Source organism: Mauremys reevesii, linkage group 5, assembly GCF_016161935.1.
Source record: "Mauremys reevesii isolate NIE-2019 linkage group 5, ASM1616193v1, whole genome shotgun sequence".
Classification (NCBI taxonomy): domain Eukaryota; kingdom Metazoa; phylum Chordata; order Testudines; family Geoemydidae; genus Mauremys; species Mauremys reevesii.
Window position 1 is genome coordinate 27,474,310 of NC_052627.1, and position 13,964 is coordinate 27,488,273.

General features: G+C 51.1%; 1 protein-coding gene across 7 annotated transcripts in view; it reads right to left on the minus strand.

Moving 5' to 3' along the window:
• The window catches only part of STPG2 (sperm tail PG-rich repeat containing 2), a 410,139-nt gene that overhangs the window by 144,580 nt on the left and 251,595 nt on the right, over nt 1-13,964 (minus strand). For all 7 annotated transcript variants that reach the window (XM_039541569.1, XM_039541574.1, XM_039541571.1 and 4 more), the window contains one exon: nt 12,236-12,351. In XM_039541569.1, coding sequence (XP_039397503.1) covers nt 12,236-12,351 — 116 coding nt within the window. The remainder of the gene's footprint in view (nt 1-12,235; nt 12,352-13,964) is intronic.

The window sequence follows — 13,964 nt, forward strand, 5'->3', positions numbered from 1 at the left end:
TTAGTTCAGTTAGCTGCAAGCATATCTAGTGGACCTGAGAAATCGATAACTATCTTGTTTGAGATTTTGGGGTATAATTTCAGCACTTTATACTCAAAGCTAAAGAGTTCCACAGTCCCAACATTCAGCTTCTTAAAATTATAAACTTGTTTCAGATGACAACTTATTTTTAACATGTTAACAATAATTAACAAGATCTGCCACTAGTGTAAATTGGAGCAACTCATTTGAAGTCAACAGAGCTACTCTCATGTGCAATAGCAGAAAAATTTCCCCAAGATTTCTTAGCGCTTTTGATAGCTGTAAAACCTTAATAAAAATGGAAAAAAAATTGAAGCATCTTTAAAAGTTGATAAGCATGAAGTACATAACTTGTAAATAAAAATTAAAATAAAAAAGGTAAGAAATGAATGGAACTATTTTAAAAGTACACATTGGTAACTCCCAACATTTTAGGTCCTTTGTGGACAGGAGATGAAATATATTGTGTGAGGCTTTTTATGAATTACTTTGAAAAAAACGTTGCATAAGCACATATAACCCAGAAGATTAGAGAGAATGAGTGGGAAGTGTTGTTAGAATCCAGAGTTAAAACTAATTGAAATGAACTAATTGCTCTGCACCAGAATACACCATGAGAAAAGGATAAAGTTCCCCACTAGCAAAAGGTCAGGCTAGTTCTTATCTTTTAGTAATTTGATTTATCCTTCCTTTGTTAAAACCCCCACTGGAAGAAATAGGCAGCCTCTAGAACATATAATACTGACTATATAAATAATTCCTAATCACTCTGAACAGGTGCCTAATTGAAGGGTCACTCTGGTGTTTAATAGTGTCAAATGCTGCATTATTGTGCTTATATTGGTCTGCTACTATTATAACTAGGGCTCTACTAAATTCACGATTCATTTTAGTCAATTTCACGGTCATAGGAATTTAAAAATAGTAACTTTTATGATTTCACCTATTTAAATCTGAAATTTCACAGTGTTATAGTTGTAGGGATCCTGACCCAAAAAGAACTTGTGGAGTGGTTGCAAGTGGTTATTGTAGGGGGGGATTGCAGTACTGCTATCCTTACTTCTGTGCTGCTGCGGGCGGCAGCACTGCCTTCAGAGCTGGGCACCTGGAGAGCAGTCGCTGCTGGCCGGGAGCCCAGCTTGGAAGGCAGGGCTGTTGCCAGCAGCAGGGTAGAAGTAAGGATGGTATGGTATTACCACCCTTACTTCTGCACAGCTGCCTGCACAGCTGGGCCCTCAGTCAGCAGCTGCCACTCTCTGGCCACCCAGCTCTGAAGGAAGCAATGCAGAAGAAAGGATGGCATGGTATGGTATTGCCACGCTTACTTCTGTACTGCTGCTGGCATGGCATCACCTTCAGAGCTGGGCACCTGGCCAACAGCTGCTGCTCTGCAGCTGCCCAGCTCTGAAAGAAGTGTAGAAGTAAGTGGCAATACCGCGACCCCCCCTGCAACTCCCTTTTGGGTCAGGACCCCCAATTTGAGAAATGCTGGTCTCCCCCATGAAATCTGTATAACGAAAAGACCATATTTCACGGTCCATGATGCATTTTTCATGGCCCTTTGGTAGGGCCCTAATTATAACAGTGTTGGAAAAATTATATCGTGAGCTTCTTAGCCCAAGGACCAACGTCTTGACCATATTTGTCCATAACATGTCATGCCCATCTATAGTGTTGCATAAATAATAATAATTGTGCTTATTAAATTCTATGTAGTGAAGCAACATTGTAGAGTAACAAAAATATTTCCATAAGTGCCTTTCCTCCTCTTCAATTACATTTCACCAGTTTTTATAATTACTCCATACATTAGGCCAAAGATCACATTAATATTATATCCACAGAAGGCTATAAAATGTTCCATGTCTGGAAAATTGAACAAAATTGCTAATTACATCATAAAAAGGTGTCACACAGATAAGCTGGCATACCAAAAAGAACTGACATACTAGCTTTCACACTGTCAAGTAAAGGGGTGACAGGTATTATGACAGAAATGTTTACACTTTGCTACATTTAACAGTGTTAAAAACAAGTAATTAATTTGCACTCACTGTACAGCTTTTTTGAGGGTTATAACTTTTATTAAAATGTCTGCCAATTAAAAAAAAGGCAAAACTAGAACTGTGCATTAGCACAATTTTTCAAAAGAAGCATTATTTCTTAATATACTGTATGGCACTGGTTTGATTTTCTAAGGTATTTCAATGGGACTTGCAGCTGCTTAGCACCTCTGAAAACCAGGCAACTCATTACATTTCGAGACCTTCATTTTTACAGACCATACTGTGCCACCAGTTTTCAAGTAGAATACACCAGTGAAATCAGAAGGGAGTTCTGTTTAAAAAGCAATGACATGATTATGGCGCTATGTCATTTATGGAAGTTTTACAAAACATTTTGGGTTTGCTCCTCCCACATCTCTTGACACTTTAAGCTAGGTGAAAAGGATCGAGTGGCATAAGTTGTTCTAAAAGAGTAGCTAGCCAGGGCTGCGGCAGTGGAGATTCTGGGCAGTGCTGCACCTTTAGGGCCTAGGCTGCCATAACTGATGACACACACTGCAGGGCTATCTAAAAGATGGTGGACGTCGCAGAACAGCCCAGGATTCTGAGGGTGCGGAGGTGGTTTACCATCACTTTACTGCACGCCTGCCCTGAGCTCCAAGTTATTTTTTTGCTTCTAGACTTAGATCCATAGCACAGAAATTCGGCGAGTGGCCGGCGCAGGCTCTTCTGATGGCTACCCAGCCGCCCGCCTGGTTGCGGCGCGCCCTGGCGGGCGCTAGGCTCTCAGGGATGGCGGCGTTACTAGGTCCAGTTGACGGCCCCTTCTCCCAGAGGGGAGAGGAAGGCCCAGGAGTTGGGTCAGTTTCCTCGGCGGAGGCTCCTTGCTCGGAGCCGGGCCTCTAGAGCCCTGGTAAAGCCCTTGCGGTTGCGGTGTGATTGCTCCAAATGCTAAGCCTAGCCTCAGGCGGTGAAGTGCCGTGGTCTCCGAACAGCTGGGAAGGGAGGAGGTCGGGAAGGCAGATGGCTGAGCTGGGCTAGGAGAGAGGACTTGGTGGGTGATGTCGCGGCGAGTGTGGCCAGGTGCGGGCGTGCATGTGGACCGCTCGCGGGGAGGGAGCTGCGGAGCCATGGAGGCAAGAGTGGCTCGGGAGGAGGCGGAGCGACGGTGCGTGAGTTGCTCTGGTTGCATGGCTCTGCTGCGGCATGAGCGAGGGGATTTGTGTCACGGCAGGAGGTGCCTGGTGGGAAGCTGCGTGGCCAGCTGCTTCGAGCGGCGGGGGCGAAAGCGGGCACGCGCCGGAGCTTGCGATGGTGTGGTGGGCCGGGGTCGCGCGTCGCGCCCTGATTAGGGTGCGCTGTGTGGACAGTGATTTGAAGGGAAGGTGGGGAAGAGGGAAGCCCGGACCCAAGAGGCGGTGTTGGAGGTTGAGGCCGGGCTGCGATGGCAGGGAGGCGGGGCCGCGGAGAAGGAGGCCGAGCGGTGGGCTCGGGAGGAGGCTAGGCTCGAGGTGGAGGAGGGCGGAAGGCCTTGCCATAGAGATCCAGGGAGGAAGGTGGGATGGGGCGGAGGCGGAGGCTGGAGAGGAAGGGAGAGGGGCTTGGAGGACCAGCACGGCAAAGTGGGGAGGAGGTCGAGGTCCCAGGCGAGGCGGAGCGATATGGGAGGCCCAGGGGGCGACCGGCGGGTCGGGCAAGAGAGGCCGGTCCCTCCCGGCGGTAGGGGAGGGGGCCTTGCACGCGGCCAGATGAGGAGGACCGAGAAAAGCGCAGACTGTCCACGGAGGTGATGGTGGACTCTCTGGCGACCCAGACCAGACCCTGGCTGGTGTGAGTGACCTCTCCAATCTGACCAACGGTGTGTGGCTGGACCAGGTCGCCCTTGAGGGCTGAAGGCTTTGGGTGCGAACATCCACTTCCCCTGCCTGCTATGGCAGGGGCCAGAGGCTTCCATTTGGCATGTGGGGCTTGGGGTGGCGGGAGGTCTGCTAGTCATGGAGAGATTGCAGCCTGCATGGGAGGGAGGGAGTGGCAGTGTGAAAATGCAGATTGCCAGGAGGGAGGGTGGTGACCTGCCAGCGAGAGGTGGAGTGATGTGTGTGGCTCCATCATTGAGGCGAGCCAGGCTGAGTGTGGAGCAGGCTGCTGTGGGCTCTGGGAAGGAAGGATGGTGGAGCGATCGCGCCTTGTGGAGGAAGGACAGGAGAGAGCGGAGAGCTCGAGGAGAGGGGTGAGGAGGATCTGAGACAGCTGAAGTGAGGCCCCCCGAGGCAGAGGGCAGAGGACCAGAGATCCCGGGAGGAGAGGCGAAGAGGAGAGACGGGAGGAACCCCACCTCTGGAAGATGTGTAAGACGTCAGAGGCGGGGGACCACCACTCGTGGGAAAAACCCAGAAAGGAAAGGAGGAGGTTCAGGCGAGAAGAGGGGGGGAGAAGTCCAGCCCTGGAGAGCTGTGCCTGAGGTCAGAGGAGGAAGAGGAGGAGCAGAGAGGAATGGGGTGGGAGCGGACTTGCACGCCAGTCTCTAGCCTGGCTGTGCCTTGTTGTGCGGTCCGGAGTCCTGGCGGACACATGCCTTGCGAGCCGCTGCAGCTGTTGTGTTGTAACGCGGACAGCGGACGCAGGTCCTGCAGGCGAGAAGCGCGTGATGGAGCCGGAGCCCCGCGGCGAGGCGCGGTGCGCCCGCCAGAAAGCTCGGTCCTGGTCGCGCAGGCGCCCGAGGTCAGCGGGTCGGCGCTCCGTCGCAGCCGAGGCCGCCGTCGGTGACGGCGGTCTGCGGGCGGACGAGAAGGAGGACTCTGTCGCCGCGCGCCCCACGCCGGCGGGGTGGCCGTGGCGGAACCGCGGCGGTGGTCGGCGGTGTGCGGGAGCAGGCGGTCGTGACCCAGCGGTGCGGCGGACCAGCGACGAGGTGACTCGACCAGACGTGCATGTGAGCGCGGAGTACCGCGCATTGACCGAGGAATGAGGCAGGAGACCACGTGGCGGAGAAGACCACGGCTCAGTGTGAGGAGGAGATGAGACCATTCGAGAGCGCCGAGAGGTGAGCGCCAGGCGCCAGGGGCAGGCCGAGCTGCTCACCATTGACAAGCAGGCGAGGTGTTGAGCATTGGAACAGGTGCAGTGAGGGGGCTAGCAGGGCCACTCGGTTCGCCGCCTGGACAGCCGGTCGCCACTGACCGGGGCCTCGCCTGGTCTGCCCACCCTGCGAGGGCACCCTGCCATCTGGCGCTGGGCTGGTACCAGCTGCTGGCGCCCGCGAAGGGCAAGCTGCAAACCACACGCTGCCTGGGCAAGGTTTGTGGTGCCGTGGCAAAGCCTGCAGAAACGAGGGCAGGCTGATTGTACTTTGTGACGAGGAGGGGCGAAGTGAAGTGGTAAACCAATCTCGAAGAAGTAAGGAGGATCATGTCGAATCTTGCAAACCAAAATCCCCCCTCCAGAGAAAGATGAATTGCCCGTTGGGTGACCATTTGTTCTTGGGGCTCGGTATTTTTGAGCATCAATTTGTTCCAAAGGTGAGAATAGAGAATAACCCCGCCTGATAGCCTACTCCTGGGTCATGAAATAGCAACCCTGCCCTGCCCTCTGGAGGCACTCATGGGATGGCACCAGGCATCCTTGAGGAGGGGGAGGGGGATGAGGGTGGTGAGAGAAGGAGGGAAGGGGAGGAGGGGGGAAGAGGGGGTGGGTCTAAAGGAGGGGGGCGTCTGTAGGAGGAAAGTATCCCGTCTGGAGGGTCTGAAGAAGCGAGAGAAAAAAGGTCGGGATAGGGGGAACGAAGGAAACAGGCGGGATGGAAAACAAGGAGGGAGGGAAGGGAGAGGATATGATGCGGAGTGATGGGCGGTGCAGGACTGGTTGCCCCTGGCCCTTTGCGGAGGCATGGGGAGGAAGGCGGGCTGGACTGCCGTTACGGGATTGCCTGCGCGCTGCGCGGACCTTGGTGATGGGCCCTGGCGGGACCTGCATGGCGCCGGCGGCGCGTGCGCATGCTGTTGCGGGCTGCGGCTGCGTTGCGGTGAGGGCGTGCATGTCCGCATTCAAGGTCTGTAATGGCGAGTCGGTCTTCAAAAAATGTATAGTCCTTGGTCTTTTGAACCTGCCTTGGTTCTCAGCGAGGATTGGCCTGGCGCAAGTACTGCACCTCTTGTGGCGGCGAGAGCGATTGCAGCCGCGTGCGCCGCGCGGCCGCCGTCTCGCCGCGTCTGTCGCGCCCGCTGTCGCGTCGCCGAGAGCCGTGGCGCGCAGGGTCGGACGCCTGTCGGCAGAAGTTCGTCGATTTTCGCCCTGGCGAAGTTGTGGCCAGAAGTGATGTCGCCAGGCCAGTCATGGGAGATGGGAGATGCATTTGGCATACCTGGCCGCCAGGCCTAGGCGTTAGCGCAGCGCATGCGGCGTGGCCCGCGGCGCCTAGCTTGTCGGCCCTGCGGGGCGGTTGACCGTTCGTTCACCATTGCTGACCGGTGCCTCGACCCCCGTTGGGTTGGTTCCGATCGCGAAGTACGGGGGCGGGATACAGGCCTGAGTACTTCGCTCTACAGGGGCAGCGGGGGGGTGCAGTGGGGTGTTGCAGTGGGTGCGGCAGGCGTTGCAGCAGAGCGTGCAACAGGCGTCTTTGTTGGCTTCACGTGCTGGTCTGCACACCGGCCCGGCCTGTCTGGGTCCGACCTCCTCATCCTCGGCTCCTCATGCCCTATGGCCGCGGAGTAGTTCCTGTGCGGCAGGCGCTGGAGGGGGCCTTGAGGGCAGCCAGCCGGGGAGTCCTAGAAGTCCCAGCCACGGTCCGGCCAGGGCGATGACGGAGACCCGCCCGATGGCGTGCTCGGGGCGCGATGGCGCGCCAGAGGCGGCCAGCCAGGCCAGGCGGGGCGGGGCGGGGCGGGGGGGGGCTGGGGGCGCGGAGGGGGGGAGGGGAGGTCGCGGGGAGGGCGGAGGCTCCGGGCGGGCATCCTGGCCGGCGCCGGCGGGGGGGGGCGCGGAACTTGCGCGCGTGGTGCGGAATGCCCCCCCCAGTGGCCTGCTGAGCACTGCTGAGCACCTTGCGCGGGGGGAGGGGGGGTGGAGGCGGTGCCGGTCCGCGCCGCCGCGCGCGCGCCGCGCGCCGGGCCGGGCCAGCGGGCGCGGCGAGGCGAGCCGGGCCGAGCGAAGCCGGCGTCTGACCCGGTGCGGGTGGTCCGTGTCGGTCCGACCGGACCGAGTGCGACTCGACCGCGGCGGGCGCGGCACCGGCGGCGACGGGGCGGCTGCGCGGCGGGCGCGGCGCCGGGCGGTGGCCGCGCGGGCTGCGGGACCGGGCGGGGCGCCGGCGGCGGGCGGTGGCGGCGGCGGCGATGGGACGCCGCGGCGGTCGACGCGACCCGGGACGCGACCGGCGCGGTGCGCGGGTACGACCCGGTATGGCGCGGCGCACGATGGGCGGCCGGCGAGATCTCGACGGGCGCGGGGCCGGCGGCGGGAGCGGGCCGCCGGTCGACCGGGCGGCGGGCGCGACGAGCGGTGGTGGGGCCCGGCGTGTCGGTCCGTGGCCGCGGCGCGGTCAGATGCCCGGACCGGAACTGCCCGGTTTTCAGCCGCCGGACCGAGCCCGCCGGAGCTCGGGAGGCGGAGGCTCTCGTCTGTTCGGCGCGGCTCGTCGTCGTCGGCGTCCGGCCTCCCGGCGGCACAAGGCTCGGCTTACCGGCGGGCGCGGCGCGGCGGAGTCGAGCGGCGGACCGGGCGGCACCTCGCGGAGTCGCCGTGCGCGCGCCGCGCAGGGCGGCTGGCGCACAGCGGACTTAGCTCGAGCTCTCAGCGACTCTTGGCTTTCTCTCACGCTCGCTTCGGTGAAGTGGCGCGCGCGGCGGCGGCGGCGGTGGGGGCGCGGGCGGGGCCGGGGGGCGCACGGCGGCGGCGGCCGAGGTGCGCGTGGTGAACGGTGCGAACCCGGTGGGGCCAGCGTCCGGTGTGCCGCGCGCCGGTTGGGCCCCGCTAGTATATCTGCTGCCTGTGGGTGTGGTCGTTTTCCGTGTGTCCTTAGGCTGAACAGATACAAAGCGTGCTTGCGTCGCGGTGTCCTCAGCGAGGCGGAGGCAGCGGCGCTGTGGGATCTCGGGCGGGGGCTTTTGGCTTGGCTTGAGGGCGGGAGAAGTGCCCTGTGCCTGAGCCCGCCCCGGGCCGGGAAGGGGGGGGGAAGGAAACCAACCAACTAACAACTAGAACAACAACACTACACAAACTAAAAAAAAAATACTAACTACTAACTATACAACTATATATATAAATACAAAAAAGTGAGTGAAGGCTAGGTGAGGGGCAGAGAGCACTCCACAGTTGTTCCGACGGCCGTCAAGTGGCGAAAGAGACTGAGAGAGCGGGCGGGCGGCTGGGGTATATATATAGCCCGCGCCACGCGCCGCGCCAGGCGCAGCGCCGCCGCCGCAGGGGAGGGGAAAAAAAAGAGAAGCTTCGTGCGTGTGGCGCGCGCACACCTAACTGGAATGCATTGGAGCAATCACTCGAAGAAGAATCTCACCCACCAAGTACAGTTTGAAATAAAACTATTTCAGTATGCAGAGAGAATTTTTGTTGTATTTAGACTAAGGACCTTTATTCCAGTTAACCTTTCTTGAAACAGTTTCCATATTCTAGAGCATAAGGGTCTGATGTCACAGCTCACACTCACATGGATACAGGCTTCAGAATTGGGCCCTAACAGTTCACCATCAAATATTAAGAAGGAAAAAATTAGAATTTTGTTATATATTCTTTCTAACTCCCTGAAGGCTCATTTTAGTCTACTGCTGACTAACAGGAAGTCCAGTGGCAAAAATAATTCTTTACTTATCTGCTTCGCAATTATGGCAGTGAAGATAAATGAACAGCACTCTATATTACGGGATCCATAGGGACTTATGATGAGTCATGCAATTTAAGCATCATGGTTATAGTTACTAGTGTATTTCAGTTTATATAAACACACATAACTTTCTTGTAGTAAACAAAGCAGTGTAACTTGAGAAGTCTAACGCATAATAAATTAGGTAAACATTACTTCAACTATAAATAGAACTTCAGTAATAGCTCTACGCTGGCCATGATCAGAGTATTGTAGCAGTGTATAGTGTACCATACCACGACCACACAACTTACTGAAAATTTCACCCCTTTGTGTGAAATTGTGCTCCAGGATCCCAGCTTACATGGAAAAAAAGCATGTTTCTAGCCAGTATGGTTGTGGAAATAAACTTGCAATTGATAATGGAATGTAAACCAATGAGGTGTCACCTGATGGGCTCTGCAGAGAGTCTGAGACAATAGATCTAAAAGATTTGGACTGTCTGGTTCACCACAGTGGACTCTGCATTGCTGCAGCCACGAAATATAGCTTTTTTAAAAGATGCCACTAAATTCAGTTTTTTGCTGAAGAATTTACCATTTTTCTGTGGCCAGGCATTAAACACTGCTTTTTTCGACCACCTGCCCTGCCGGGACCTGACTGCAACAGCCTGCTGCTTTGCACCTCTCCACTACAAGAAGGTGTTAATTATAGCATATTTTCCATACACTGTTTCATGAAGCATGACTGCATGAGATCAAAGGAGCTGAGGAGCTGTAGCTCTTCCCTTCCCTGCAATATGGAGGAAGGAGATTCTGAGTCATGCCACTGGGAAAACATTGCAGGAACACAAGGGTGGGAGGCAATGGGCTGCCCAAAGAGTACACTAAAAAAATCCACCCAGAAATAAATCACTATAAAAAATAATCATTTATGAATTTTATGTCAAGGAGCAGATTCAGCTATGGGCCAGTTGTGTCGTGGGAGCAGATGGGTGTGTGAGAGAGATGGGAATGAAATAGCAATAGAATAAGTGTATATTGCTATGGAAATTTGTACATGCACAGGGCCCTAATCGTGATATGTGCTTTTATCACCACAAAATTCTGATTGTTAAAATTGTCATCCTCAAAATATTTACTGGATGTCTGACCAGCTGCACTGTAAAAGCAATATGTTAATCAACAGTACATTTATAGTTTTTAATATAGTTGCAACATACACAGGGGAGAACAGACATTAAAAAGGACACCACTGAGTCCTTTACTGTTAAAAACTGAAAAGTTAAAGCTTACTAAAATTATGTATATCAAACTAAAGCACAGAACTCTACCATTATGCTTTTCCACTATGAATTAATTAATTTTAAATGATTTCTAATATACAGTCCTATGATACACCAGTTCCTGTCCATAACTAAACCCAAGATTAAGACTAATCAAAGCCCAGCTGACTTCCCCAAAATGCTCCACTTCCTCTGCATCCTCAGACTATGGATGAATAACACACAAAATCAAGCAGAAGCGAAAGTACACAACGCATGCTCATTTTTCCCATCAGATGCAGGCGAAAACAGATGAACGCAACCAAAAATACTACATTAGTATTGGAAATGATAAAATCATTCAAAAATATAGCTCCATCATTGCAGCAGCATGTATTTTAAAAAAATCCAACAAATTTCATTTCCCACTACTGAATCCAATTAGTCCCTCAGCTATGTTTAGAAGAATTGGACTCATGCTGACATCCAATCCACAGAGAGGTCTCTCAGACATTCCCTCTGATACAGAGTCCCCATTGACTCCTGACTGATGCAAACACTGATAGAATTACTGTACGCACATTCTGTACGTGTACTCTGCTTCCCTAACCTTGTATTGTCCCCTTCAATGATTTTTCTTTCTTGTTTAGAAATTTGCTCAACTTTTCTTATCTCTTCCCTTTGTCAAGCCATTCCCTTTTCTATAAAGTCTCTCTTCCCTCTTACTCTGTTTTCCATGTTTTTGCTCTCTTCCCAATCTTTCCATCTCTCATCCTTCCAATTACTTCATTCTCTGTGTTCCCTCAATTGCCATCTCACCCCTTCTTCTTCTTTGTACTACCCCAATCTCTCTCTCCATTATCCCACTCCTGCCATTGTCAAAACGCTGGGTTCTCTATTTATCTCAGATCATATATAGCCACAATGGAGAATCTAAACACCACACCACCATAAGGTATGAAAATATTATTCTCATTTTACAGACAAGGATCTGAAGCACAGAGAGATTTGATTGATGACTTGCCCAAAGTTCACACACATCCGGGAACTGAACTCAGAACTCCTAATTCACAGTCCACTTCCTTGACTGCAAAATCATCTTTCCTTCCCCCCCAGTCATTACACTGCATTCTGTTCTCCCCAAAAGTTGTAAGGAAAGGATCAGGCAAGGTTCCTTGTGGCAGCACCTATTCCCTCACAGGACAGAGGAATAATAATGAGATCAATTAGATCTCTTTTTCACCCCCTCCCCCATGGAGAAGAAAGCCAACAGGGTCCAAAGGTGGAGCAGAACAGGAGGGGGAAGGGAAGAGGCTTTCTACAGATACTGTTGCTCTAGAAAGAGTAGTTGGTCAGGGGACCAGAGAGGAACTAACAGGGGCCTTTCCTCCTTCCCCTTCTTGCTCCACATCTTCACTTCAGTCTCTTGCCTCCCATTTCATTGCCTGGGAAGACCAGCTAATATGGCTGAGTTTCCTCAGACCTAATCCCAAGTAGCAGTGCATTTGGCACATAATTGCCACCCAGAGATGAGAGAGCTATGGCAGGGCAATTGTAGCAATTAGTTATATGGTGAAGGCTGCCCTTCCATTGCTCTTTCATCGAGTTTTCTGCTCCACAGAGCTAGGCCCCCTCCCTCAGTAGGCCATCAGTCAAAGATGTTTAATTTGCTCATGGCTAAATTCACATTGGAATACATAAGTATAACACAAAGAAAAGATTCAGGCACTGAAAGTGTGCTATATTTCATTACACGGAGCAACAGAGGGAGCGAAAGCGAATCAGAGAAGCAATATTTATTTACTCCCATCTGATTCAGCAGTGAATAATGGGTCTGAGGTGAGCCTCTACTCCAGCATCTATTTAAAGCACATACAGTAGGTATGTCGACAAATTGTCATTTACTCTGCTTATTACTGGTCACGTTTTTAAAACCTGGCCTCCATTCCTGTTCCCACAATTTGGGAATTGTCATTTAGATAGCTAAATATAGACTGTCCCTACAAATCATGTTAAATGCCTAAATACTGCCAGGAAAACTACAAGCACAACAAAAGCAATCTAGCTAAGGCAAGGATGAAAAATCAGCCCCAGTATGTGACCGAGAACACAGCCACATCAACAAACCTCATAAGCTCCTGGACCGGGAGTAATCTCTTTCACGTCCTTAAAACGCTCCACTCTGGAAACAAATAGGGAAATACTGGAAGCTGACTTCACTACAGGATTGTACGTCCCTGGTCCTATGGGGGGAAAAGGAATAATTCATTAAGTAAAGAATTCTTTTAAATGGCTGTTAATAATAATCTTAGAATGTTGTTTGACTAGTATATAGTTTATATATATCCTGCAACCTTACTGCCAGATGTCCTACATCATTTGTTTTTCCTTTTAAAATGTAATGTTCATGAAAGGCACCAGAAATAGCATTGTGGACTGAAACATTCAGAATAATTCCATCACAAAGAGAAGCAGTATAAACTTATCCACACCATTCTATCAATGTGGCTGAACTCTGTGTTTTGAGGGACTACCTTCAGTGGAAAAGCAGTACTCCAGACTCGACTACCATTTAGTCCTTGGCTTCTCTGCTGAAATGTGAGCTGTTGTAGTAACTGTGGTAATTCTGAGAGGAGAATGTGATGACTACACAATATATGGAATCAGGTGACTTCGGACAGAATGTTAGAAAAGAGAATCTAGTGGAATCTGGTTGGGAGCTGGTGATGGGGTTTTTGTTTGTTTGTTTTCTGGTTGTCTACACTACAAAACATCCTTGCAGTCTTGACTTAGACATTCTATCACCATGTATCTAACCTTACCTTACTCAGAGCAAAATAGTAACAATGCCTGAGTCCTATATTCGTACCACAGTCAAGGTACTCTAGTGGTGAATTACGGCTACAAAATTTGCTAGTACTTGCAAGGTCTCAGTGAATAAGTTGAGAAGAGCTCAAAGAATGTGTGAGGATGAGATCAAAGTTGCTGCCAACACGAATTTTGTGTCAATTATAATCTTTTGTTGGCTGTGTGCATAAGATGTGTGTAGAAAGAATCACAGCTTAACTGAGTCAAAGAATTTATCTTTCATTCTCTTACTTTCTTCCTATTTCTCTGCAGTCTTCCTATTGCCTCTATATTTAGCATAGGATAATTAGGATATGTTGCTAATTTAATAAAATCTTTATGTTATTTAAACGATTAATGGGACCAACTCTATCTATTATAACAGTGTAAATTCTGAATCACTGCTCTGAATTCAATGGAGTTACTCAGGACACCAGCATAACAGAGAGAAGAATTTGGCCCTCCATTAAAAGTAAAATAAGGTGTTGATTTAATTCTTTTCTGAAACATCTGAAAGCAATTGGTGTTCCACTAGCCAAACTGACATATCTAACTGCTAACAAATTTGGCTCCTCAAAAAACTATGAAATTGTGTGCAAATGTGTGTGGCCACAGACTGAGTCTCATATCTGGCGCCCTTTGATGGTAACAAAAAGCAGCAGGGTGTGCTGAGCAAAGGTGTCCATGATAGTGAAATGAATACTTTGATCTTTCTCTCTCTCTCTCTCTCTCTCTCTGAATACACTCCAATACATAATGAATGACTTTAAAATTAGTAATAAATATCTCCTTACAAGTGACGTAACACTAAGAGTGTAAAAAGATCAGCATTTTTGTTATTCTAATAACTGAATATCATACACCTTACCAGTAATCGAGGGCAGGAGGACTAGGTTGGATTTGTTTCGATTTTTATGTAAAACAAAATTCTGCAAAAAAATCTTTCTTACTTAAATGCCTAAACTGGGGTTTTCGAAGGAGACTATTGGAGTTAGGCACTCAATTGCAG